The 27,400-nt window shown below is 40.3% G+C and overlaps 2 protein-coding genes across 2 annotated transcripts in view; both read right to left on the reverse strand.

Annotated features, from left to right (window-relative positions):
• Nucleotides 1-2,020: 2,020 nt before the first annotated feature.
• LOC127415779 (uncharacterized) lies at nt 2,021-26,244 on the reverse strand. The gene is made up of 11 exons (XM_051654689.1): nt 25,591-26,244; nt 25,167-25,260; nt 24,659-24,766; nt 22,774-24,456; nt 21,444-21,566; nt 21,203-21,331; nt 11,250-11,442; nt 10,842-10,966; nt 10,518-10,708; nt 7,490-7,623; nt 2,021-3,472 (listed from the first exon to the last, which is right to left on the reverse strand). Exons 1-11 carry the CDS (start codon nt 26,208-26,210, stop codon nt 3,240-3,242), a joined length of 3,633 nt encoding a protein of 1,210 aa, XP_051510649.1. The 5' UTR covers nt 26,211-26,244; the 3' UTR covers nt 2,021-3,239.
• Nucleotides 26,245-26,256: 12 nt separating this feature from the next.
• Nucleotides 26,257-27,400, reverse strand: part of si:ch211-241j12.4 (uncharacterized) — a 36,152-nt gene continuing 35,008 nt past the window's right edge. The window contains exons 13-14 of the mRNA XM_051655089.1: nt 26,381-26,592; nt 26,257-26,324 (exon numbers count right to left, since the gene is read on the reverse strand). Coding sequence (XP_051511049.1) covers nt 26,257-26,324; nt 26,381-26,592 — 280 coding nt within the window. The remainder of the gene's footprint in view (nt 26,325-26,380; nt 26,593-27,400) is intronic.

The raw sequence follows: 27,400 nt of genomic DNA on the forward strand, positions 1-27,400 counted from the left end.
TCCAAAACGGATTTATTATAAAGGGCATGTCTAAGGACATGTCAGTGTACACATGCGTCAGATGGACGCTTTTGGTTACTTTGTCTTACTTTGGTTATGTTGTATTATAAACACAGCATTTTTAGATCGCCGTCAAGTTAAACATAGTTTGAAACTTTGAAAAACATGTCGAGATCCCAGCATTTGGAATCCCAGCTGTTTGAAAGCAAAGAACAAGTCCTCATCTTGTGCTGTGGCTAGAGTCAAGCAAGTCTGAGTTTTGCTCACTGCCCCCTGCTGAAAACAGCTGGTACTTCAAGCTTGAATTTCTCCTATGGTGGGAATATTCCATATTATGGCCAGGGGAATTCATTTTTTTAAAACATGATTTATATAATTAATTGCACTGAATTAATGTGTTAAATTAACAGCCCTAATTTTAATAAGACATTAAGTAATCTTTTTCAAGAAACGCAAAATATCAGATGCCTTTTATACATCTGTTGAAAGCTTTGAAGGGTTTACGCTAGGGGTCATCTTACCAAGTGGATGATTTTCAATTGTGCATTATGCAAATGTTTCCATTTATTTCCCCTCATAATATATTTGATGCATCGTCATCATCCTTTGCATGTCAAACTCTTATCTGAATGGTGCAATTAATCAAACACACACGGTTCTGAAGGGGGCATCTTTCCCCATCAACAAACTGAGCAAACAAAGAGAAATGTGCCTTTTTCAGGACACTATTTTAAAGAATTTGGTAAAAATCCAAATAACTTTACAGATCTTTATTGTAAAGGGTTTAAACAATGTTTTCCATGCTTGTTCAATGAACCATAAACAATTAATGAACATACACCTGTAGAATGGTCATTAAGACACTAACAGCTTACAGACAGTAGGCAATTAAGGTCACACTTATATAAACTTAGGACACTAAAGAGACCTTTCTACTGACTCTGAAAAACTCAAAGATGCCCAGGGTCATTGCTCATCTGTGTGAACGTGCCTTAGGCATGCTGCATGGAGGCATGAGGACTGCAGATGTGGCCAGGGCAATAAATTGCAATGTCCGTACTGTGAGACGCCTAAGACAGCGCTACAGGGAGACAGGAAGGATAGTCCTCGCAGTGGCAGACCACGCGTAACAACACCTGCACAGGATCGGTACATCCGAATATCACACCTGCGAGACGGGTACAGGATGGCAACAACAACTGCCCGGCACAGACTGTCCGCAATAGGCTGAGAGAGGCTGGACTGAGGGCTTGTAGGCCTGTTGTAAGGCAGGTCCTTACCAGACATCACCGGCAACAAAGTCACCTATGGGCACAAACCCACCTTCACTGGACCAGACAGGACTGGCAAACAGTGCTCTTCACTGACGAGTCATGGTTTTGTCTCACCAGGGGTGATGGTTGGACTCACATTTATCGTCAAAGGAATAAGTGTTACACCGAGGCCTGTACTCTGGAGCGGGATTGATTTTGAGGTGGAGGGCCTGTCATGGTCTGGGGCGGTGTGTCACAGCACCATCGGACTGAGCTTGTTGTCACTGCAGGCAATCTCAATGCTGTGCGTTACAGGGAAGATATCCTCCTCCATGTGGTACCCTTCCTGCAGGCTCATCCTGACATGACACTCCAGCATGACAATGTCACCAGCCATACTGCTCGTTCTGTGCGTGATTTCCTGCAAGACAGGAATGTCAGTGTTCTGCCATGGCCAGCGAAGAGCCCAGATCTCAATCCCACCGAGCACGTCTGGGACCTGTTGGATCAGAGGGTGAGGGCTAGGGCCATTCCCACGAGAAATGTCCAGGAATTTGCAAGTGCCTTGGTGGAAGAGTGGGGTAACATCTCACAGCAAGAACTGGCAAATCTGGTGCAGTCCATGAGGAGGATGCGCACTGCAGGACTTAATGCGGCTGGTGGCCACACCAGATACTGACTGTTACTTTTGATTTTGACCCCCCCTTTATTCAGAGACCCATTATTCCATTTCTGTTAGTCACATGTCTGTGAATCTTTTTATGTTCATACAAATATTTACACGTCAAGTTTGCTGAAAATAAAAGCAGTTGAAAGTGAGAGGACGTTTCTTTTTTTGCTGAGTTCATTTAATAAATACATGAACAAGAAATCTTTTGTTTAGAATTAATATTTATTGTTAAAAGGTTAGGACATTACCAGGTCTAACAGATGCTGATGCTAGATTGTGCTTGGGATCTTGGTGCATTAATGCACTTATGTTGAGCAACATATTAAACAGCTCAACACATAACAGGATTTGGATCTTATGTCCTGAACTTCAGCTAATATACATGTACACAAGACTAAACCCCCACAGATTTTCAGTTTGTGCATTCATACATTGTGGACAAGCACAGACGTACACTCAAAATAAAGAAAAAAAAAAAATAAAAAAAAAAAAAACAAAATCACAGAAATAAAGGTGAATTCCAAGTACTGCAGGTGTCTGTGAGATTTACCATCAGGAGAGGGATCCGTGTCATCCATTTGTATGCATTTCAAAACCATTTCCTCAAAAAAAAAAAAAAAAAAAAAAAAAAAAAATCCAAACCCAGGTGCAAATCACAATAGAAAGGGAAGTGAAATGTGGCACTCACACAAGTAGAAAAAAAAATCCTGCTCAGCAAAACCAACACACAAAAGAAACATGCAAAAAAACAAAAAAAAGTCAGGAAATTGCGCACATGTAGGAGAAAAGGATCCCTTGCAAGTTAAATGAACATAACTCCTTCACTTTGAGTCTACATGAAACATTGTACAGATGATTGTGCGCAATACTATCAACGCATTTACATTTTTCAGTGAAAAAAAAAATACAATATTACCTAACTGAGGTCAGACTTGCGTCCACAAACAGCATCAGGACAACACTGAAAAGGTTACACTTACAGCTTATAAATTTATATAGGCAGACAGACATAAAAATATATATATTAGACATGATGTAATAATTATATTACAATAAAATAATAACTGATACAACCAATGTTACCATTAAGAGCTTGTAAAAAATTTAAAAAAAATGCGCATTCTCTTGGAAACTTGCGGTTACAACATGGCTTAAGTACTGTGATGCAGACAACATCAAAACTCACCAGGTAACAAGTGTAACGAATAATATATATATAAAAACAAAGCCTTTTAAAAATATTGAATTGCAAAGGCAAACCTGGTTAAAACAGCATTAAAATCAGTCCTGAGGAAAGCATATTGAGCTTCCTGAGCTCAGAAGCACTTCCTGAAAACAATCTGCGGGCCGAACTCTTCATACTCCTCTGCGCTGATCCAGGTGCTGGAGAAGGTGGGCAGGTTGGCCATCACAGCTCCTCCGCACCACACAGAGAAGTCTCGGTCGCTTGGGCTAGTCACTCTCACACACTCTGTCAGGTTCGCAGGAGCCATGTTTCTCATCTCCTTCTGCAGCCGCTCGGGGAGTCCAGACAACAGTGTGTTCCCACCTACAGCAATCACAGAGGAATCAGTGTTAGAAAACGCATCCTCCTGTCCTGCACGCTGATTGGTCAATACAGCGTTCCAGTCGTGCATGATACAGTAACATCCGTTCACCTGAAGAACGTGTACATCACTGCACTATTAACCTTCGTTCACATGTCAGGGAATAGAATTTCTACCAGAACAAATGACACTTCATGAATTTGCTTCAGAGTATTCTAATGAAATTGTGCTCTTGATATTTTAAAATCATAGAATTTAGCAACCATTCGGTTAATGCAATATTTACAATTCTCTTATACAAATAAAAAAACTATATATTTATTAGGGCTGCACGATTTGAAAAAAACTCATTGCGATTTATTTTGAAAAATATTGTGATTGCGATTTGAACCGAGATTATGATAAATGTTTTTCACATGTTCAATTGTTAAAAGGCTACTGGGGTTCTCACACGAGTCCTCTAAAAAGAAACAAACTGAGACCTTTTTTTCCCAATTCACCCACAAACAAATCTATAAACAGTGAAACAAGAAAAAAGTCATCTTCATATTCAAATTGTACCATCCACCGTGTACCTGTTTGTCCATTTTTTGATAGGTTCTCAGCCCACTAATCATCAGTTTTTTAAACTCAGTCAACTTGAATATTAGGCATGCCTAATATTAGCAATACCAATCTCCAATTTTCTTTTCACTTAATAGTCTGATGCTGATCATTTAACTTTTTATCAGCAGCTCTGTCAAAACTGGTTATATGTTAGCTTTCTGCTCAGTGTCACTGTTAACTGAATTTTCCTGTTGGTAATACCATAGCTGTTGCCTAGTTTTTGTGGTCAAAAATACTGCTGGTTGGTTGAATCATCATTCCATTTTACTCTTTTCTCTAAGCCTTAAAAACAGGTAGGCTTATACAAACTATTCTCTATGGTATATAAGGTAGTCCTAAAGAACGAAGCTTAATGTCAAACAGAAGTTGAACTTTTTCCAGCCCTTTTCCTCACTCCGAGAGTGTACAGTTCTTGAAGGGAGGGCAGGGGGCAACCATTAATCCTCTCAGCAGTCCGAACTGTCCTTTGTAGTCTTCTGATGTCTGATTTTGTAGCTGAACCAAACCAGACAGTTATTGAAGTGCAGAGGACAGACTCAATGACGGCTGAGTAAAACTGTATCAGCAGCGCCTGTGGCAGGTTGAAGTTCCTCAACTGGCGAAGGAAGTGCAACCTCTGCTGGGCCTTTTTCACAATGGAGTCAATGTGGATCTCCCACTTCAGGTCCTGTGAGATGGTAGTGCCCAGGAACCTGAATGACTCCACTACTGTTCCAGTGCTGTTCAGAATGGTGAGCGGGTCAATGTTGGGATGTTCTTCCTAAAGTCCACTATCATCTCCACTGTTTTGAGCATGTTCAGGTCAAGGTTGTTTTGACTGCAACAGACAGCCAGCTGTTTAACCTCCCTTCTGTATGCAGACTCATCGTCATCCTGGATGAGGCCGATGACAGTGGTGTCGTCTGCAAACTTCAGGAGCTGGACAGGGGTCATTGGTGGTGCAGTCATTTGTGTACAGGGAGTAGTGGGGAGAGCACACATCCCTGGGGGGCACCAGTGCTGATTGTACTCAACAGGTGCTACTGTTAATGCTGTTTGCTCGGCAATCATTTAATAAAAATGTTTGAATTATACCTCATCTTGTTTTCCGCATTTTCATTACGATACCCGTTGCTGCTACCACATATGATAATAAAAACCACTTCATGCAGGACGCGCTGGTTTAGTGTAATAAAGCGCTTAGCGCATTTATGCAAACCTAACTCTGATTACTTCTGTTACTCCAAGCATGAGATAGAGTTGTGGAGCACAGAACTGCTCTGATAATGCTCTGACTTAGCATAGATTGGACATGGCAGTGCAAATAAACTTTGAAGCGAGCAGACTATAAATAAATTGCAGTCCTTTGCAATTTAATAAATAGAACAAGATCATATCCCAGTTATATCCTATAACTTGTGCAGCCCTTATATTTATCGAATTTCACATTATTGCCATTTCAGTGCAATCAAAATGTTTCTTTAGGATTATACGTTATATTTCTCAAAATATAGGGTAGAAGATAATAAAAAAAGATTGACAATGCTGGCCTATTTAATACAATTGTAAATATTATCCAAATAATATTTTAAATAATTTCTTTTGGCTTTAGTACAAAAACAAAATAAAAACCAATTACGGTATATACCATAAACTGTCTTTATAATACAATAAGACCCTTAATTCTCATGCACTTTAAATTGGTCTTTATACATGAAAATACAGGTGCATCTCAATAAATTAGAATGTCATGGAAAAGTTCATTTATTTCAGTAATTCAACTCAAATTGTGAAACTCGTGTATTAAATAAATTCAATGCACACAGACTGAAGTAGTTTAAGTCTTTGGTTCTTTTAATTGTGATGATTTTGGCTCACATTTAACAAAAACCCACCAATTCACTATCTCAAAAAATTAGAATATGGTGACATGCCAATCAGCTAATCAACTCAAAACACCTGCAAAGGTTTCCTGAGCCTTCAAAATGGTCTCTCAGTTTGGTTCACTAGGCTACACAATCATGGGGAAGACTGCTGATCTGACAGTTGTCCAGAAGACAATCATTGGCACCCTTCACAAGGAGGGTAAGCCACAAACATTCATTGCCAAAGAAGCTGGCAAAAAGTGTGGAAGAAAAAGATGCACAACCAACCGAGAGAACCGCAGCCTTATGATTGTCAAACAAAATCGATTCAAGAATTTGGGTGAACTTCAAGGAATGGACTGAGGCTGGGGTCAAGGCATCAAGAGCCACCACACACAGACGTGTCAAGGAATTTGGCTATAGTTGTCGTATTCCTCTTGTTAAGCCACTCCTGAACCACAGACAACGTCAGAGGCGTCTTACCTGGGCTAAGGAGAAGAAGAACTGGACTGTTGCCCAGTGGTCCAAAGTCCTCTTTTCAGATGAGAGCAAGTTTTGTATTTCATTTGGAAACCAAGGTCCTAGAGTCTGGAGGAAGGGTGGAGAAGCTCATAGCCCAAGTTGCTTGAAGTCCAGTGTTAAGTTTCCACAGTCTGTGATGATTTGGGGTGCAATGTCATCTGCTGGTGTTGGTCCATTGTGTTTTTTGAAAACCAAAGTCACTGCACCCATTTACAAAGACATTTTGGAGCACTTCATGGTTCCTTCTGCTGACCAGCTTTTTAAAGATGCTGATTTCATTTTCCAGCAGGATTTGGCACCTGCCCACACTGCCAAAAGCACCAAAAGTTGGTTAAATGACCATGGTGTTGGTGTGCTTGACTGGCCAGCAAACTCACCAGACCTGAACCCCATAGAGAATCTATGGGGTATTGTCAAGAGGAAAATGAGAAACAAGAGACCAAAAAAATGCAGATGAACTGAAGGCCACTGTCAAAGAAACCTGGGCTTCCATACCACCTCAGCAGTGCCACAAACTGATCACCTCCATGCCACGCCGAATTGAGGCAGTAATTAAAGCAAAAGGAGCCCCTACAAAGTATTGAGTACATATACAGTAAATGAACATACTTTCCAGAAGGCCAACAATTCACTAAAAATGTTTTTTTTATTGGTCTTATGATGTATTCTAATTTTTTGAGATAGTGAATTGGTGGGTTTTTGTTAAATGTGAGCCAAAATCATTACAATTAAAAGAACCAAAGACTTAAACTACTTCAGTCTGTGTGCACTGAATTTATTTAATACACGAGTTCCACAATTTGAGTTGAATTACTGAAATAAATGAACTTTTCCACGACATTCTAATTTATTGAGATGCACCTGTATGCTATATAGCGACCTTTATACAGTATATCTACTGTGGATTTGTCTAAGGGCTGAATGCATCTGCAAAAAAAAATCTAGTTTCTGTATGAAAAACAAATCATAAACAGCTCAATTACAATACAGAAATTATTTTAATATGTTTATCAATGCCAAAAATGTCCAGATGGTTGTGAATCATACCTGACAGAACAATATTTCCCACCAAACTCCGCCGCAGGTCGATGTCTGATTGGAGAATGGATTTGAAAACGCTCTCATGTATCCCATAATTATCTTGTCCAATCAGCTTCGGCTTGAACAGGATTTCAGGTGCCCTGTGTGTATAACAATATGATATAGTGAGAGAATCTCAATTTGTGAAAAACGTGTGCAGGTTTCTTTTCTGTTTTGGGGTGAAACTATATTTTGCTTAAGTGAAATGGAGCCTGTTTTGAGGAGCCTGTTTTACTGTCATTACTGTTATTAAAAAAAAAAAAAAAAAAAAACCTCATGCTGGGGATTGTTTTTTCTTTAATAAAGTAAAAACACAAAGAAATTGGTACTTTTATTCAACAAAGTGGCATTCAACTGATCACAATATATAGTCAGGACATTAATAACATGAAAAATTACTATATTAAACTACAAAGTGTTCTCATCAAAAAATCCTCCACGTGCAGCAATGACAGCTTTGCAGATCCTTGGCATTCTAGCTGTCAGTTTGTCCAGATACTCAGGTGACATTTCACCCCACACTTCCTGTAGCACTTGCCATAGATGTTGCTGTCTTGTCGGGCACTTCTCACACACACCTTACAGTCTAGCTGATCCCACAAAAGCTCAATGGGGTTAAGATCCATAACACTCTTTTCCAATTATCTGTTGTCCAATGTCTGTGTTTCTTTGCCCACTCTAACCTTTTCTTTTTGTTTTTCGGTTTCAAAAGTGGCTTTTTCATTGCAATTCTTCACATAAGGCCTGCACCCCTGAGTCTTCTCTTTACTGTTGTACATGAAACTGGTGTTGAGCGGGTAGAATTCAATGAAGCTGTCAGCTGAGGACATGTGAGGCATCTATTTCTCAAACTAGAGACTCTGATGTTCTTATCCTCTTGTTTAGTTGTACATCTGGCCTTCCACATCTCTTTCTGTCCTTGTTAGAGTCAGTTGTCCTTTGTCTTTGAAGACTGTAGTGTACACCTTTGTATGAAATCTTCAGTTCTTTGACAATTTCAAGCATTGTATAGGCTTCATTCCTCAATACAATGATTGACTGAGTTTCTAGAGAAAGCTGTTTCTTTTTTTGCCATTTTTGACCTTAAGACATGCCAGTCTATTGTGTACTGTGGCAGGTACAAGTGATGACACTAGAGATAAGAAATTGTTTCCCAGTGTGGGGATGACAAAATGTTTTGAAAAGTACACTTATCTCTAGTGTCATCACTTGTACCTCGACACATGTGATTTATTTGATTCGTTGCTCTTGTGGTCTTGAATGTGCCACCTAGAGTTGGTAATATTGACTTTATTCTACAGAGATGTGAGGTGTTTTGGATTTACAGTCTCCAAATGCTAGCTCCTATGGGTCTTAATGATGAGCTTCCGTTTAATGTTGTGTTGTAATGCTGATATTTTTACTGTTTTATATACAAGAGCATGTATACATTTACACTAAGTGATTGTATGTAGATTTGTTATGTTATGCAAAAGGTAGTTTACATTGTATATTCATTCTTGAATGAACTTGATTGTATTTTGTAGATTTGGAATAATTAGGTATATATATATATATATATATATATATATATATATATATATATATATATATATACATATACATATACATATATATATATATATATATATATATATATATATATATATATACATATATACACACACACACACACACTTTTTTTTTTTTTTTTTTTTTTTTTAAATGTATGACATTTTTATTGTGCATTTTATTATTTGTATTCTTTCCTTTTAAAGGGGGAACTGGAGATAATACTAGGGAGCTATTTCTTCTGATTATTTTGGATTTTGTTTGAATGTCCACTAGTAGGCCAATAATAATCCTAGCTCTGTTACTTGTCTTATGGTGTAGAGGTTATGTAGTCACTTTCTTTTTTTCGGTATGTCATTGGCCATGACTTGTAACAGATTCTCATTGGCTGCTTTGTATTTTAAATTTGGATGGGTTTCACCCCTGGTTTGTAAACAATGCCTGATGAAGGTCGCATGACCGAAACATTGTATTAATACATTTCTAAACAGATTGAAAGCAACAGCAGTATGCGGGATTCATTCCGTTGGTTATTCTCATTAAATTTTTCCTACGCACCTGCTTACAGGATTTATCAGGTGTTGCGGTGGCGTTTCCTTTTTTGACGCTTATATACAATATGAAAGAAATGAATCTTTCAGCTAATGCTGCTATTCATTATACAGAGGACCTTCTAACTTGTTCAATTACGGACATATCAGTTCTATAAATGTTATTGTATCATTAGTTTTTCATCATTTTGGTGACATTTTAGTTTTTTTTTTTATATAGTTAATGTATTACATCAATAAATATGATCTATTGAAATTGCACACATTACATTTTGTTACATGTTTGTTGTTTACATGCCTAATTTGTCTATTTACAAGTATTTACTTAGATATGTAGAAGTAGTGCTAAAACGGTACAGTCTCTTTAAGACCTGTGGCAGGATCTATTAAGAGACATTATTAAACAAATGGTTTGCTTGGATCTAGTCTTTGGACTCACATAACACAGAAACTGAGTCAAAGCTTTTATTCACAGCACGCAGTGAAAAGATGTCGGTGCTGAACTTCGCCACTACACCATTCAAACACTGGTGAGTGAAATCTAAAAGAATTTAACAGCCAGTGGCTAATCAGACACTTTTTGTAGTGTATGGGAAGTATTTACACACATCTGATTGTAGGTGATTGCAGACAGAAAGAAAGAGCGATTTTGGCATGTGAAGAACGCGTGAGAGAGGTCCAGCATGTCCGTGAGAGAAAGTGAATCATGCAGGATCAGTTTCAGTCTCTTTCATGCCTGATAGAAGTGTCTCTGACTGCACTGAAAATATCACGAATTTGGTTGCCAGACCAGATTTTTTTACCATCACTCAATCTTGATGTCAGTGCTGCTACTCATATTTGAGCATCTAGTGTAGAGCGGTTTAAAGGAGCAGGTGCAGTTGTTTCTTCACCTGAAGTGCTCGCTGGCAAGTGAGATGAGCCGTCCGTCAGGTAGTGTGTAGTGCACCTGTGAGGAGGCCGTTCCTCCGCTCCAGAGTTCAGCATCATAATCCAGAGCCACATAGCAACAGCTCTCCTTTATCTCCCGCACAATCTCCTGTTCTGCAGATGTGCGCATGCACACACCCTGCTCCAGCAGCAGCTACACAACACACACACACACACACACACACACACACACACACACACCAGGATCAAACATTAACTGGCAAATAATGCATCGTACTGACTAAATTCTGAGTGGATGAGCCACATTGGAAGTGTGCCAGCTGTACCTTCTGAAGCTGCAGGGTGACGTCGGCTCCGGCGAGATGGAAGCGCTGCACGGCATGAGGGAGACAGTACCCCTCAAACACTGGCACACTGTGACTCACACCATCACCAGAGTCCAACACCACACCTGAACACACAGAGTGCTTGGAGAGGAATACTAGCATACTGCCAAGATCCAGATCTGTGGTGATGTTTTGTTAAAAACAGAGGTTGATGTGAGATTTGGGTTCTTGTTCATTCATCACAATGGACATGGAACGTCAAGATGAGTGCATTGCATCGTGGGCTACAGTATTCCAGCATGCTGTGGTTGTATGATGCACGTTTGGCAAATTTAGTACATCATACATCTATTCCATGTGTACAGAAACCTTGCATACTATTCACAGTCTCAAAAACTGCCAACTGACCTGTGGTTCGCCCTGAGGCGTAGAGAGCGAGAACCGCCTGCATGGCCACAAACGTGCGGGGGACGTTGAAGGCCTCAAACATCAGTTCCACCATTCTCTGCCGGTTCTCCAGCGGGTTCATGGCCGCTTCAGTCAGCAACACCGGATGATCTTCAGAGTCCACACCGAGCTGCTGGAACGCATGATGCCAGATCTACAACACACACCAGAAGTCATTACAACAAAAGGACATTTACACTAAAACTACACAAGTTGTTCTACAGGTTGTTCCGAAATCATATCACAATCATGCTCATTAAAAGGAATGTTCCATGTTCAATACAAGGTAAGATCAAATCGACAGCATTTATAGCATAATGTTGATTACCACAAAAAATAATTGACTCATCCCTCCTTTTCTTTATATATATATAAAAAAAAAAAAAAAAAAAAAAAAGAAGAAGAAATGTTCCAGTGACACTTACAATGGAAGTCCATGGGGTCAATCTGTAAATGTTAAAATTATAGACTGCACTGCAATTTGCACTGTTTCAAAAGTATAGACACAAGACACTGTGTGTTAACATGATTTTAGTGTGATAAAAATCACTAACTGCATCTGTGCAAAGTTATAGCCAATTTTACAACTTCATTGCCCTGACAATGTAATGTCAACAAACCCTAAAACAAATTTAAACTTATTTAAAATTATTTAAACAACTTTACAGCTCAAATAATACATACAAGCTTCACATTTCTTAATTTAAACCCTCCAAAAATTGGCCCCATTCACTTCCATTGTAAGTGCCTCACTGGAACACAGATTTTTTTTAAAGGAGGGACGAGTCTAAATGAATTTTTGTGGTAATCAACATTGTCGATTGAGATTAACTTGTATTGAACCCGGAACATTCCTTAAACATATGAATACAAACATTTGCAATTGAGTACCAATTCAGTATTCACTCAATGTTAATTGCACTGATGCAAGTTTGAACAACAGCAGTAATTTGTGTTGGAAACTTCTGGAAATGTAAAAATTTAAACATCTACACAGCAAGACAAAACAGCTGCTGCTGCAGAAGTTTGAGATGACTGCTGAAAAAAAAAAAAAAAAAAAAAAAAAAATGTAATTGAATTTATAACCAATAGGTTCACTCATTTTAAAAGCTTAAAAATCACTATATTCAAATGTAAAAAACATTTTACATTCATTTAAATAAAGCAAAACAAATATAATTTAATTAAGTGCAAGCCATGTCACTGTGATAGTCTACAATATAATTTTAACCAGTATATTTGTTCAGGTGGAATGACTTGCACAATAAACAACGTTAAAGTGTGAGAATTAATATATAGGCCTAATATATTAAATCTCACTATATAAAAATACATTAAACATTCATTTCCCTGTGAAACGTGCTTTAAAGCTGCACTACGTAACTTCTTGCTCTAGCAACATCTGTGGTTGAAACGTAAAATTGCAAGCAATTTGTGGAAGAATACATTACGTCAGTCGTGTTTCAGTACTGCTCTTCTGTCGGATGAATCTCATGATCTGAGATTATCGGGACATCACCCGTGTGTGATCATGGCTGGGAGATATTTAGAGCCGGAGTCATGACGTGCTATTTTCATGTTGATGTTATACGATTAAACATTTGAAACGGAAATATTACTTGCTTTGATGAAGTTAAACACTCATTTACATAATTGAATGAATTTTAAAAACTTATACCACTTTTCTGACACTACACTAAAAAGCACATTTAAATAGAGAACAGGGGACTCTCCTCAGCCACCACCAGTATATCGTAATGATTATTCAAGCGTTTTATCTACTATTAATGTTTGTATTGTACTACAATTTTCAATTTAAGAGGTTAAACTCGTGATATAGCCGATAAGAATTCAATAGAAGACTTTATTTTTATTATATTGTCCAGCCTGTTACTACAATAGCATGTCTATGCAATGTACACAATAACACAGTAAACTAAAAACATAAACAAGGATTCAGTAATGATGGGGATAAAAGTACTTTATTAAATGTAAAAATAATGTTTAAATATGCAATATAACAATTACAAATCAATTTCAGAAGTCATACATATTAAACATGTCACAGTAACTTCACCGGTCAACATAGATGCATCGTGATCGGTTAACACTCGAGTAATGTTTTGATTCATAAAAGCATGACAAGCAATATAAGCTTCAATAACCCTACCAGACATCATATCCAAGCATTATAGCAGGTAAAAAACTTGGCCAAACGGATAACAGATAGAGCCCGACCGCTATGGGATTTTTGAGACTATATCAATTTTAGAGGGGAAAATCCACCAATTACCAATATGGTGGCCGATATAGTTAATTTTTGAGCTTGAATGAAAAAAAGACTGGATTGTGCACCGTTTCCACACCAATATGACTATGCAAAGGTACTCAGGAGCTTTCTTAAATATTTTTATTATACATTGTCAACAAATTCTAGAAATGAACACAGAAAATAAATACAATAGCTTAAACATCAGTACTGTATGTTCAGTATCAGTCAATGGCTGACCATTAAAATAAAGAATAAATTCAAATAAAATAAATAGCTAAATAAACATCAGTACAGTTTAGTATCAGTCAAATGCTGACTATTTTAATACTGCCAGTCAATTATTGGTAGGTTGTAAAACAAGAAGCGTTTACACCTGCCAAGACTAGAGATAAACAGTGGCAGCGGTGTTGCACCGTATTCTGCTATACAAGTTCAAGGGAAACTTTCAACGGTGGAAAACCAGACTTCTAAATATTAAATTTTATAAATGCAACAAACAGCTGGAATTGTTCGGTTGAAGGGGGTACCAAACTGTGAATCCTGAACAAAACAGTTTGGTGAATACATGTTTACACATTAGCTTCCAAACAGCTGTCAAGCAATGAAAGTAGCTACATGGTTACCTAGTTAGCTATGAGCTCGTTGTCACGGAGAGTAAAAGATGGACCAGCATTGCGTCTCACCAACTAGGTAGCAACGTAGCGTGAAATCAACACTCGGACACAATCCACCACCGCACTGTTGTCTGCTGAGCTGCAAAAAGATGCTTTGATGTTTACCTTTCAATCTGCTACAATCAGCTGTGTGTCTGTGTCTGGCAGACTATAGCTGGCTAACAGCAAACAGACATGAGTGACATGGTTGTCAGGGACAGGGTTAACGTTATATTAGTTATATTGAAAAGGGAAAATGATGGGGTCATTGTTTAACTTTCCAGTATGTATTTCACAAACTAGTTAGCAGCTTACCGAGAAGAGACTGCTCAAGTCCGCACCGCTGAACTCTGCCCTGTCTGCAGAGCCACCATCAGCTCAGAGTCAGCTCTGTAAACAATGGAGTCGGAGCGTGCTCTGCTGGACAAACTACATAATGACACCAATTCTAAAGCATTGTTTTCTGCATTATGTTCTGGAAAAAAAAAAAAAAAAAAAAAAAAATTTCTCATATCTGCGCAATATACGCCGATACCGATATATACAGATATATCGGCAGAGCACTAACAAATAAACATCCATCCAGACTACAACGATGCCGTCCTGAACTGTGTGAGTGTTACTGAACTGAGCTGAACAGTGTAGTTAGTTCAAATCAAATCACTTTTATTGTCACACAGCCATATACACAAGTGCAATGGTGTGTAAAATTCTTGGGTGCAGTTCCAATCAACATAGCAGTCGTGACAGTGATGAGACATATACCAATTTACAATAACATCAAATTAACACAACACAAAGTCTAATATACACAATTACACACAACATAATATACAAATAACATACACTGTACAGTATACAACACACAATATAGATACACATTCAATAAAAAGTATATATAGCATATATAGAATGTACAGTAGGTTGTACTGTACTGTATTGACATTCAGGTTGTCGGTTGATAGTAAGTTAAGACAGAATATAATATAATAATATAATTTATGACAGTCTGGTGTGAGATACAAGAGTAATAAAGTGCATTGCTGATGTATTTTGATCATGGGAGATCAAGAGTTCAAAAGTCTGATTGCTTGGGGGAAGAAGCTATCATGAGTCGGCTGGTGCGGGTCCTGATGCTGCAATACCGCCTGCCTGATGGTAGCAGTGAGAACAGCCCATGGCTCGGGTGGCTGGAGTCTCTGATGATCCTCCAAGCTTTTTTCACACACCGCCTGGTATATATGTCCTGGAGAGAGGGAAGCTCAACTCCGATGATGTGTCTGGCAGTACGCGCCATCTCTACAGTGCAGGTGTAGAACAGTGCGAGGATGTGGCGGTTCATTCCAAACTTCCTCAGCCGTCTCAGGAAGAAGAGGCGCTGATGAGCCTTCTTCACAACAACTTCAGTGTGGATGGACCATGCGAGTTCCTCAGTGATGTGGACACCCAGGAACTTGAAGCTGCTGACTCTCTCCACTGGTGCTCCATTGACGGTGATGGGACTGTGTTCTCTGTCTTTTCTCCTGAAGTCCACCACAAGCTCCTTTGTCTTACTGACGTTGAGGGAGAGGTTGTGCTCCTGACACCAGTGTGTCAGAGTGTGCACCTCCTCTCCGTTTCATCATTGTCAGTGATCAGACCTACCACCGTCGTATCATCAGCAAACTTAATGATGGCATTGGAGCTGTGTTGCCACACAGTCATGTGTGTACAAGGAATACAAGAGTGGGCTGAGAATACAGCCCTGTGGGGCTCCAGTGTTGAGGGTCAGTGATGAGGAGATGTTGCTGTCTGTTCTAACCACCTGGCGTCTGCTTGACAGGAAGTCCAGGATCCAGCTGCACAGCGAGCCGTTTAAGCCCAGAGCTTCTCATCAAGCTTGGAGGGCACTATGGTGTTGAATGCTGAGCTGTAGACTCACATAAGTGTTCTTTTTTCCAGGTGGGAGAGAGCAGTGCGTATTGTAGATGCAATGGCATCATCGGTGGAGTGGTTGTTGCAGTAAGCAAACTGCAAAGGGTCTAGAGAGAGGGGCAGCACAGAGCAGATGTAATCTCCGATTTGTCTCTCAAAGCATTTGTTGATGATGGGGGTCAGAGCAACAGGACGCCAGTCATTTAAGCAAATGATTTTTGATTGCTTTGGTACAGGCACAATGGTGGATGTTTTAAAGCATGTGGGGACTACAGACAAAGAGAGGGAAAGGTTGAAAAATGTCAGTAAAAACACCAGCCAGCTGGTTCGCGCATGCTCTGACGCAGCCCGGAATGCCGTCTGGGCCCACGGCTTTGCGGATATTCACCCGTCGGAAGGATCGGGTTACATCCGCTACAGAGACTGAGAGTGAACTAACCTCTGTAGCTTCAGCCGCGAGAGCTCTCTCCGTGAGGGCAGTGTTATTTCCCTCAAACAGAGCATAAAAAGTATTTTACTCATCCAGGAGAGAGGCAGCGGTGTTCATGCTGGAGTTTTTATTCCCTTTAAAGTCCGTGATGTTAATTCCCCGCCACATGCTTCTAGAGTTGGTGGTGTTAAACTGTCCTTCAATCTTGTTCCTGTACTGGCGTTTTGCCGTTCTGATTCTGATTTTCGGAGGGCATAACTGGCTTGTTTATGCTCCTCCGCGTTCCCAGAATTAAAAGCGGAGGTCTGCACATTAACTGCCGCACAAACATCGCTATTAATCCATGGCTTCTGGTTCGGATAGATCCGTGTTGTTCTGGTCGGAACAACGTCCTCTATGCACTTCCTGATGAAACATTCCGCTATCAGCGTAAAGCTCGATGTCATCAGAGGCGGACCAGAACATCTCCCAGTCCGTGTGATCAAAACAGTCTTGTAGCGTAGAGTCTGATTGGTCCGACCAGCACTGGATCGTTCTGAGGGTGGGTGCATCCTGTTTCAGTTTCTGCCTGCAAGCGGGCAGAAGCAAAATGGAAGAGTGGTCCGATCTGCCAAATGGTGGGCGGGGGAGGGATTTGTAGCCGTCCTGGAAGGGAGAGTAGCAATGGTCCAAAACCCGGTCCCTTCGTGTGTTGAAACTAATATGTTGGTGGTATTTTGGTGTGACTGATTTGCAACTGGCTTTATTAAAGTCCCCGGTCACAATGAACGCGGCCTCAGGGTGCGTGGTTTCCTGCTTGCTTATAATCCCATACAGATCCTTGAGTGCCCGGTCTGTGTCGGCTTGTGGCGGGATGTACACAGCAGTGATAATGACCACTGTGAATTCCCTCAGTAGCCAGAATGATTGACACAGAAGCATGAGAAACTCCAGATCAGGAGAGCATAAAGACTTGATAGAATGTACATTCCTCTGATCACACCAGGATTTGTTGATCATAAAACATACACCACCACCTCTGCTTTTACCCGAGAGGTCTTTCGCTCTGTGCACAGAGAACCCCGCGGGTTCGATGGCCGAGTCTGGAATCTCCGCAGACATCCAAGTTTCTGTAAGGCAGATAATGCAGCAGTCCCTCGTCTCTCGTTGGAAAGAGATCCACGCTCTCAGCTCGCAGAGCTTGTTATCCAGAGACTGAACATTTGCCAGTAGAATACTGGGTAGCGGGGGTCGATTTGTGCAGCGTCTTACTCCGATGAGAACGCCGGCTCTGTTTCCCCTTTTCCTCCTGCGTTTCCGCGGCCATGCAGCACAGACAGGGCTCCGCTTGCGTGTTTGTAAACAGCAGGTCGGCATTGAGGTTTTTGAAGTCCGGTTTACGGTGTGTAATTGCTGAACCAAATGTCCAAAAGTGTTTGTCTGTCGTAGACAATAAGGCAGACAACATCCAAGACAAAAAACATAAGAATTGTGAACAAAACACTACCATGTTGTGTCGGAGCTCACAACGCAGCAGTCATACTCGGTGCCATTTTGAGTCATCATAGTTTCAGTCGGAACATGAGACAGCCGGTACTTCTTTCCTGTATGTGCGGTCATGATAATGACGCAAATTGAACGTCATAAACCAGCGATTTCGCGCCAAATTGAACCCGACAGCTCAAAATACAAATAATTTTTATAGGCTTAATGTAGTGAATCGAGGTAATGTAAGAACATTGTTTTGAACACTGATTGTTGATGTACTCAAATCAAGAATGGCAATTTGTTCATTTTTAACCAAAAAAATCTTACATAGTGCAGCTTTAATTTGGAGCAAGAGGATTTATTGCAGAGATGTCACTTTACTCACAGCTGATTAGTTCAGCATTAGTTTGCGATCTGTAACCCAAAATATCCAACTTATTTTTCAGCAAAACTAGAGCGCCATCATTGTCAACCTTGAATGTGGACAACTTCCGGTATAAGCCACTTCCAGCTATTTTAGCTATACAAAAAAAAATTACATTGTAGGGCTTTACTGGTTGTTTAGATCAGTGTTACTATCAGAAATAATTATTTCTGTAGTTATTAATTAATATTTAAATTAATCAATTGAATCCAACACATTAAAACCTCATATGGGGCTCCAGTAAATGTAGTGTGCTACGTTTAGAAGCAAGTTTGGTTATTAGCAATAATTAATAAAGATAATTATTAAAATCAATAGAACATTGATGAGAATCAAATGTTAGCTTTTTTAATCCTTTAAAATCAACAATTATCAAAGATAATCGTTTATCGTTAACATCGATGAAACATTAATTAATTAACACTAGCTTATTGATCATTCAAATTCAACAATCATCAAAGATAATTATCAATTATCAAAAATCAATAGAATATTAATAAGGATTAACATTGACGGGGCACCACCCTGGAATCAGGGACTAATAACCAAATATTAAAACAGTCTCAATATTAGATTGTTTTCTTAGGAAAATCGACATCCGAAGAATATCGATTTTCAGGAAAAAACAATGAATGAAGGCTTGAATCCGAGCACTGACATCCCGTCAGCATGACACAGGCGTATGCAAAACAAACCAAAACACTTCTCTTTGTAATATAAACAAGTTTATGCAGTAACATCAATTAATTAATACAATGCAGTCAATAAACTTCCGACTTACAATTACAAACTAAACAGTGATATGATTAGATATGGAAATAAAATAATTCTATAACACATATGGTGTGAGAGAGACAGTGTGTGTCAGTGTGGTTAGAGAGAGAGAGAGAGAGAGAGAGAGAGAGAGCGCGTCCTAAAGCCGATTTTGCGATAGTGGGAGAGAAAGCAGCTCTCAGTTTATCACTTAGAGACGCGGTTTTACGAGCGGGGCTCGTAAAAGCCCCGCGTTATTTGACTCTTTAAATGGATGAACTCAGTTGCTGTCTCACCCGCGATGGCGAAAATGCACAACAATCCAATTTGGTTGGACCACAATACAGCAAAACAAATTTGCGATAATTAATACCCTGAGTATTAATAATGAGCGGACATGGCGGTCCGTAAACTGTACAAGCAATAACCTTGAAACACAAGAATAACACGCTATAATATTCTATCTCTGCCCAGACGTAAACCTCTTACTTGAATCGCATGAGGACACAGGTAGAATGTGTGTTCATCCGTCCTTTAACTCTGACCCGGTTCCTTGAGGCTCGTGTGATGATGGGAGGCCGTTTCCTCGCTCTGTCGGCGGGCATGGCTGTCGATTCTCGGCGGGCTGGCGGAGAACTCAAATGTCGACTTGATTGAAGATGGAAGAGAAATCTTCAATCTCTTCACTTCTGTAGGCAAACGGAAGATGCGAATTGCTCTGCGGTCTCCTTCGGATCCCTTAGAGTGTTCGGTTGAACACAGAGTAATCTCAACTCGTCCAGCGAGATGGAGATTGTATGGCCACAGTTTCAAATCGGACGTTACTTCCTTGTGCCACAAGGTTGCACCTGAGAGCAGCAAAGAGCTACGTCTATATTCGGTGAACAAAGTCGCTGGAAGTAAATTTTGGAAGCATTTCAGAGGTATTTCAACTCCTGATGATGTCATGTTTGAGGGACGTTCTGTTGTGTGCCTCATCCAATAGGAGTTGAGAGTTTGATCCTTTAGTGAGCAAGGCTTCATGGATTTGTAGTCTGTTTTGGACTCCCTTTGTTTGATTTTGGCACGATTTTTATCAGTAAGATTTACGACTTGGAAGGTGGGGGCTTGAGTTAGGTTTTTACGACTGTATTAGGCCTGCCTTTGTCTTCTATCTGAATACATGAGGCCCAACAACATTATGCTACATTATGCTGCTTTATATTACAGGCTGGCAATAAATGTCAACATTAATTACGATTTTCATAAACACTGGTTTTGAGCACCGTTTATCACATTTTGCCATCGTTTAATCACACACTGTTGCACTGGCGCTGACATGGACAGTCCTCCACAAACTTTACACAACCAGCAGAGAGAAGATGGGAAAATGCTGCTTCAACTTTCTTTACATCAAAACTGCATCTCGTTTCATCTTGGCAAAATAATAAACTCATTTTACTCTACGTTCTTGTCAGAGCATTCTCCCTTTCTTAGCAGTGTATTGTAAACAGACATGCAGATCTGCATTCAGCATGGCTTATGAAACATTGCCTTTGGAAATAAATAAAGGCATCATCGGTTATGCAGGTACATATGAACGGAGGTTTACATGGAGACAAGACTGCATCATCACAATCTTGGTAAAGAAAGCAGATTTTATCACCATCTCTTCAATACAACACACAGCAACAAGTGAATGATGTACTTTACTATAAATGCTGACATTAGAAAATTTTCCGACATTGGCGCACAATTCTGTGGACATCCTGTGGTTGTGTGATAGTTTAAGCCCAGATCATTACCTCTGGTATTATAACCTTCTAGTTATTTACACTGCGGTCAATGCCAGCGGAACTTACATTCACCGGAAATGCAGCCGCTGCTTACTTCCGTGTTGCAAAATAAGGTGGATAACCCACCTTTTTGAGACCGATAAACCAGAGTTTGCTCAAACTAAACTTCCCAGGATAGCTTCGTGAGAAAGGCCTCTGAACACTCCTACATCCTGGCTGAACTTACCATCTCCATCTCATCCCAGCTGCGTACAACTCCATTCCTTATGGGATATTTCAGTGTTAGCACTCCTCTCATGTGCTGTGCGTCATGCCCAATATACGCCTCTCTGTCCACACTTCCATTCATTATTTCCTGTGATAAAAGCACAATACCAATTCTGCAGCTTAGTTCAACAGAACTGTTAGGGAAGCCCATTATCTCAAAGTTTAGATGTCATATCTAGGAACAAAAAATTTAAATCTACCTCATATTTTGGATGCCCAATGACAGTGGGGAATACAGTAGTTGGAAAGTCCTGGTCTGCAAATCCTGCCTTCATCAAACCAGACCCAGTGTCCAACACGATAGCGGTCTTATATTCAGTCATCTAATTCAGAACAGAGAAAAAACAAACAGCTTACCTAACAGGCTTACTCCACAGCAAAGACAGCAGTTGTTAATTCTTTCTGGTCAACAAATGCACAAAGTGTAGCAAAACTCTTGAATATGCCAATAAAAAGGTTTTGTTCCCAAATTTAGTGCACAATACACCATCTACATAGGCAGTTCCTTTCTGATTGAGGCAGAATCCTGACTAGAAAGGAACCTAGTGAATGAATCCACATGAACAGCCTGAGATGTTAGCATGTTGCCAAGCTAATAGTTCCATATGCCAAGAAGTGCAAAACTACACAGCACACATATATTCGGTCAAAGTAAAAAACTCTTATTTGGTACTAAAAAAATATGGCCATCAGAGCGTGAGAGAAGCGGTTCACACACTTTTCCAGACCGAAGCTGCTGGTTAACATTCGCGGCGCGGATCAGTGACGCTCGGGGATCAACTGAATGACAAACGCGCCGTTGACAACATTTAGTCTATTCCCTTATTTGGACATTAAAGTGTGATCGGAATTTGAAGTGCACAATAATCCTCCGATCACGGTTATTTGATCTAACCACAGTTATCGGAGTGATAGTCATGGAAAGTATTGTTGATGCGGTGCTTTGATGGCTGTAACAACAGCACATAAAAACTACTAAACATACATTAAAAGACTAAACTTTTTGCAGAAGGTCTTACTGTGCTGACGGTTATTCACTGTTAAGCACTGCTAAACGCTCTACAAGAAGTTGAGTCTTTCAATTAATCTCACATCCCAAGTTAGAACTTAAACCTTCAAAAATGCACATTGAGACTTCAGCATTCTGTTATTTTAAATGCGCTGCATCTACCTTTATTAGTGCAAGAATGAGATCGGTCTGAACGGCTCCTAGGTCATCGTCAGTGCTTGACACGCATTCAGAAGCAACGTTTAAGCATTCAAAGGAGCATTTTTATCTTAAATTCAAGCAGGATCAATGGGGTCTTATACAATCTGACAAGTAGCAATCATAATGTACACCAGACTTAATACATGTTATCAATTTGCTGGCTACTGCTTGGAACAACCTTTGCATTTTAAGAGTCTTGAGATGCCTTGCTACATTGCACTTTGACAGTTTTGGAACTCCTTATAAATACAACACCCTACAGTAAATTACATTGCTTCAGCTGGTGCAGAATGTTTTGCATTAGTGATTCTAGTCCACACCTGTCTAGTGAAAGTGTGCAGTTGCATCTGGTGAAGTGGAGATCTGCAGACAGCCTTTGTGGAACCTCCACCGTCATAGGGAACATCCCCTTCATTATGCCCATGGCTTGAGTACTGCCCAGTCACCTCAACAGTGTTTGCTTTTACTCTCAATGCTTTAGAGTCTTCTCTCTCTGTAGAGGATTCTTCAATGTTCTCTTGGGTTGCAGAATTGTGATTGTATAACACTGGCTGGACAGGAGGGGATTTGTTGTTGTTATTGTTATACATATGCTGTCCTTGAGACTTGCTCAATAGTGGGTTTGTTAGCTTGCTGGATTTTAGGGTTATGTTGTCACACGAGACGGATACCGATCGTCCTTGTCTTGCTTTATTTTCGGCTGCTGATGGACTTTTCTCAGAACGATTTTGTGTTTGTATGCTGTCAAAAGGAAATACACTTCTTAGTGCAGGCACTGGAGATACAAGTAACATGCCATCAGGATCAAATTCACCTTGCTCGTGATTGGTCTTCTGGGTTGAGGATGCTTCAACAGTCTCCACCTCAGAGTTCTCACTCAGACTTTTGTTAGGAATAGATTTGCTTGAAACTATTGCACTCAAAGGTCCAGAGGCTAAATTTGAGTTTTGTGGATTGGTCTCTTCATTTGCAGCTTGATTTGGAGGTACTTGACTGGTATCTTCTGTACTTGACGGCCCAGAGGACAAATTTGAATTTTGGGTATTGGTATCTTGCTTTGCAATATTTTCCTTTGTAGCTTGATTTGGGGGTACTTGACTGGTATCTGCTGCACTTGACGTCCCAGAGGACAAATTTAAGATTTGGGGATTGGCATGGTTATTTGTTGCTCGATTAGGAGGTACTTTAACGGTGTTTGCTGTACTTAAAAGCCCAGAAGTCAAATTTGAGTCCTGGGGATTGGAGTCTTGCTTTGCTTCTTGATTTGAAGGTGTGTGACTGGTGCACTCCTCTATAGTGACAATGGAAGGATTTTGAGATGAATAACATTGAGGTATGTCAGGGCTGGATTCTTCAGATGCTGAATATGGAGGTTTTTGAGGGTTCAATTGCTCATTGGCTGGAATCGATGGAGGTTTATAATGATCGTATTGAAGATCTCGAAAGCTCTGCTGCTTGAGCCTACAGCTCCTCAACAGCTCATCATCCAGATATTTCAGCTCTGAGTTCCTCTCCATGACAGAACACTTCACAACTTTGTGGGTTTTGCTCAACCTCTTCCTCACCTTTCCATCTTTCTCCATTTCTCGGATCAGGCTTTGCTCCACCTTCTCCACATCCTGTTTCTCCTCCTCCAGCTGAGTACGCAACATCCTCCTCTCCCTGTAGGAGCTCCGTGTCGTGACATGATCCTGTGATATGTGTTCAGAGAGAAACACCTCAGCCTCACTGCAGCGAAGAGCATTGAGTTTCAAAGTCTCCTCTATAATTTTCTCCTCAAGACCTCGAAGTTCCTGAAGGATACCACTTCTTTCCACCTTAGGAGGTCTTGTGTCCAGCTGCACAGGTTCATTTACATGAGCAAGGCTTTCAGTGGCTAATCCTATGGAATCAGAGTCTTCAAAAATGTCACTTGTTTTCAAAATCTCAGAGTCTAAGGTGGAGAGTTCACTATCTTTGCCCAATCCAATCACACCAGATTCAGCTGGATCTTTTGGTGACATCTGAAAAGAAATTTCACTGTCATTAATTTTTCAAACATTCTAATTTTTTTTTATCCCTAATAACATGAACATATGAGGCTGGAAGTAGTTGACATGGGTCTTTAGATTCAATCAACAAACATTTAAGGGTCACCTGCTCCTGTGAGAAAGATTTCTCCCTGTTACATTTCAGATTCACTCCCAAATCTCAAAGCAGACTCACCACACAGTGCTGATCTTCTCTGTTGCATAAGGGCCAATGTTTGTGCAGGTCCTCCATCTTTAACAGCTCATCAAGGAGAACTTCCTGTGCAAGAACAGTCTCCTCCTCCTGAAGAGAGATCAATAATGTAGAGATTACAATCATAGTATCAACTGCATTAGCATTTTGGGTAATTAGTTTGTTATACTGATGGAAAATATAACAATGAGGATTCATTAAACTCATGTTTTCTATTTATAAAGTATAGCAGATTCAAATCCAAATTCTCCCACAGGGTCAGGCTTCTGATTTGAGGCAAAGTCTGGTCCACTCTGCAGCTTATTCTGGTCAAGAACCGCCCAGTGAAACAGGAATCAGCCATTTCTCTAACATTTAAAGAAACCAAGGCCAGTCGCTACACATCAACACTCAATCGCTCCCATATTAATAAAAGTTTGCCTAACTGGACACCGCTTGAAAAAGAAAGAAAAGACAAAAATAAATAAAAATAAAATAAGTTGAGACTCACCAGCAGTATCTCAGCAGCTCGGTCTAAAGTCTCCTCCACCTTTTTAAGCTCTCGTTGTTCTCTCTGAACCCAGTCGTTGAGAGAGAATTCCAACCTGTACAAAACAAGCATTCAAGCTATTAGAACAAACATAACTCACCTGGAAAATCTACCAATAGGGGGTCATGGACATTTTCCACATTCCAGTTGGTTGTGGTCTGCACATTTTGGATGTCCCGATCCTTATTTGACACACACAATTCAGGTCATGGGGCCTCTACTAACGAGATGAGTTAAGTACATTAGATTAGGAAGGCATCCAAAATGTGCAGCGTGGAGGGTCCTCTAGGACTGTTGTAGTGTATAAGCAAAAGTTATTCAACCAAACCAAGCAAATCTCCCATACAAGTTCACTGCCATTTCAATAAAAGACGTGGAGCCTCACCTTTCAAAAGAGTCCCTTCTAAGGTTGTGGAGATCAAATGTGTCCCACAGAAGAGATGGCTCACCGTCCACTATATTGCTGGGTTTGTCCTCATTATCAGTTATGGTACTGGACAGAACATTCCCAATGGGATTCAACTCCGAGTCCTCAAAGCTATCCTGACTCTGGAAGACGCTGCTCTTGGTATCTTTTGTGTGAGCGCACCCCAAGCCATTAGTTTGAGTAGGTTGATCTCGTGACCCGTTGGATTGGTCTGTTCGATATGAGTGTTCTGAAAGACTGGGGCTCTTCAGGTCTCTCTGCTGGTTAGAAGAACTGGGTGTAATTGTAACTGTATAAGAGCTCTCCAAATCATCTATAGGGAGGCTAAGCCAGGGGTTCTTGGGTAGTGTAGCTGACCGTTTCACCTTGATCTCAAGGTTCAAAGTGTTTGAGGTTATTTTGGGAACAATCTGAATACTGGCCCGAGTGGCATCCCTCTTTAAACTGAACTCTAGTTCATGTTGCTCCTCAGAATCAGACATGCTCGCAAATATCTCCTCGTGAATTTGTACACGTAGGGGTTTCGGTTCGAAAGCAGAGTCTCCATTTACCAGAAACCTTGGAATTCCATCCCTCATATTCCTGGTATCCAAGTGACTGCTTCCTGCTCCATCAAATCCAGAGTCAAATGAGCTGAGAGATGGGGGTTTGCCTGTAGCGGACACCATCCCGGGAGCTCCACTGGATGAGACCTGATGGTGACAATCCCCTACTGAAGGCCATTTGGCTAAATCGGACAAACTCTCACACTGAGAAGGTGACCGTCTGCATGGGATAGAGTTGGACGCCAAGCCCGAGTCTTGAGGGAGACTGCAGTTATTCCGGTCAACCTCAGGGGAATTGATGCCAGAGGTTTTGTGGTTGCCCTTAAGGTACTCATACTGCCACTGGAGTGCCAGCTGAAGGTCGTGAAGGGGCACAGACCCAGGTGAGGTCAACAGTCTCTGTAGAGTCATGCATCTGTGGATGGGGTCATGAATATTAATCATGGAAAATGTAAACTTAAACTATTACACATTCATGCACTACTAGTACAAAGTTTGTTGAATGTTCGGTTACAAAGTAAAAACATTTCCTGGATCAACATCCTTGTTGGTCCTTGCACAGAATTTCCCAACCAATCAAATTCTAGGAATAGGGATGAGGGGTAGATTTAGGCTTTGGGCTGGATTTTTTTTTTGGCTTGAACAAAAAAAATAAATAAATAAATAAAAGATTGTATATCCTTGTGATTTTAGAGGTAATTTAAGTTTAGGTTTGGGGATTAAAACAAATGTTGTTCCAGGATCAATGCAAAATTTTGATCCAGAAATGCGTCTTAAAAGAATAGTTCACCCAAAAATGAAAATTTGCTGATTTGGGAGTGAATTTGCTAATTTACTCACCCTCAGGCCATCCAAGATGTCGGAGTTCAAAAATCTGAGATTTTCTTCATCAAAACAGAATTTAAGACTTAGGATTTCATGTCAGGCCTCCTCCTCTAAACAATGCAAGTGAATGTATTTTTTTTGACGGTCCAAAATGCATATTTAGGGTGCATCAAAATAACTCGCACGACTCCAGTCGACAAATAAAGTTCTTCTGAACCCAAACGATTGATAATCTTTAGAAACAAAACAATACTTATATACTTTTTAACTACAAATGTTCGCTTTGGTACATCTGTGACGTGCGCTCATGAGAGGGATGACGTAAGCTTGTTGGTAAGGTCACGCGTCACGTGGAGGAGTCAGGAAGCGCGTCATTGATGTACGGAAGCGAACATTTG

The sequence above is a fragment of the Myxocyprinus asiaticus genome, chromosome 25 (assembly GCF_019703515.2).
Source record: "Myxocyprinus asiaticus isolate MX2 ecotype Aquarium Trade chromosome 25, UBuf_Myxa_2, whole genome shotgun sequence".
Classification (NCBI taxonomy): domain Eukaryota; kingdom Metazoa; phylum Chordata; class Actinopteri; order Cypriniformes; family Catostomidae; genus Myxocyprinus; species Myxocyprinus asiaticus.

Bases quoted from the DNA above. Each gene is read 5' to 3' on its own strand.
- LOC127415779 (XM_051654689.1), bottom strand. From the start codon at position 26,210: ATGAGGGATGGAATTCCAAGGTTTCTGGTAAATGGAGACTCTGCTTTC. The intron at 11,443-21,202 runs GTAAGTTCAGCC...TGTGTGTTGTAG, and splicing joins GCTGGGATGAGATGGAGATG to ATCTGGCATCATGCGTTCCA. The intron at 7,624-10,517 runs GTGAAGAAACAA...TTATACACACAG, and splicing joins CTTGCCAGCGAGCACTTCAG to GGCACCTGAAATCCTGTTCA.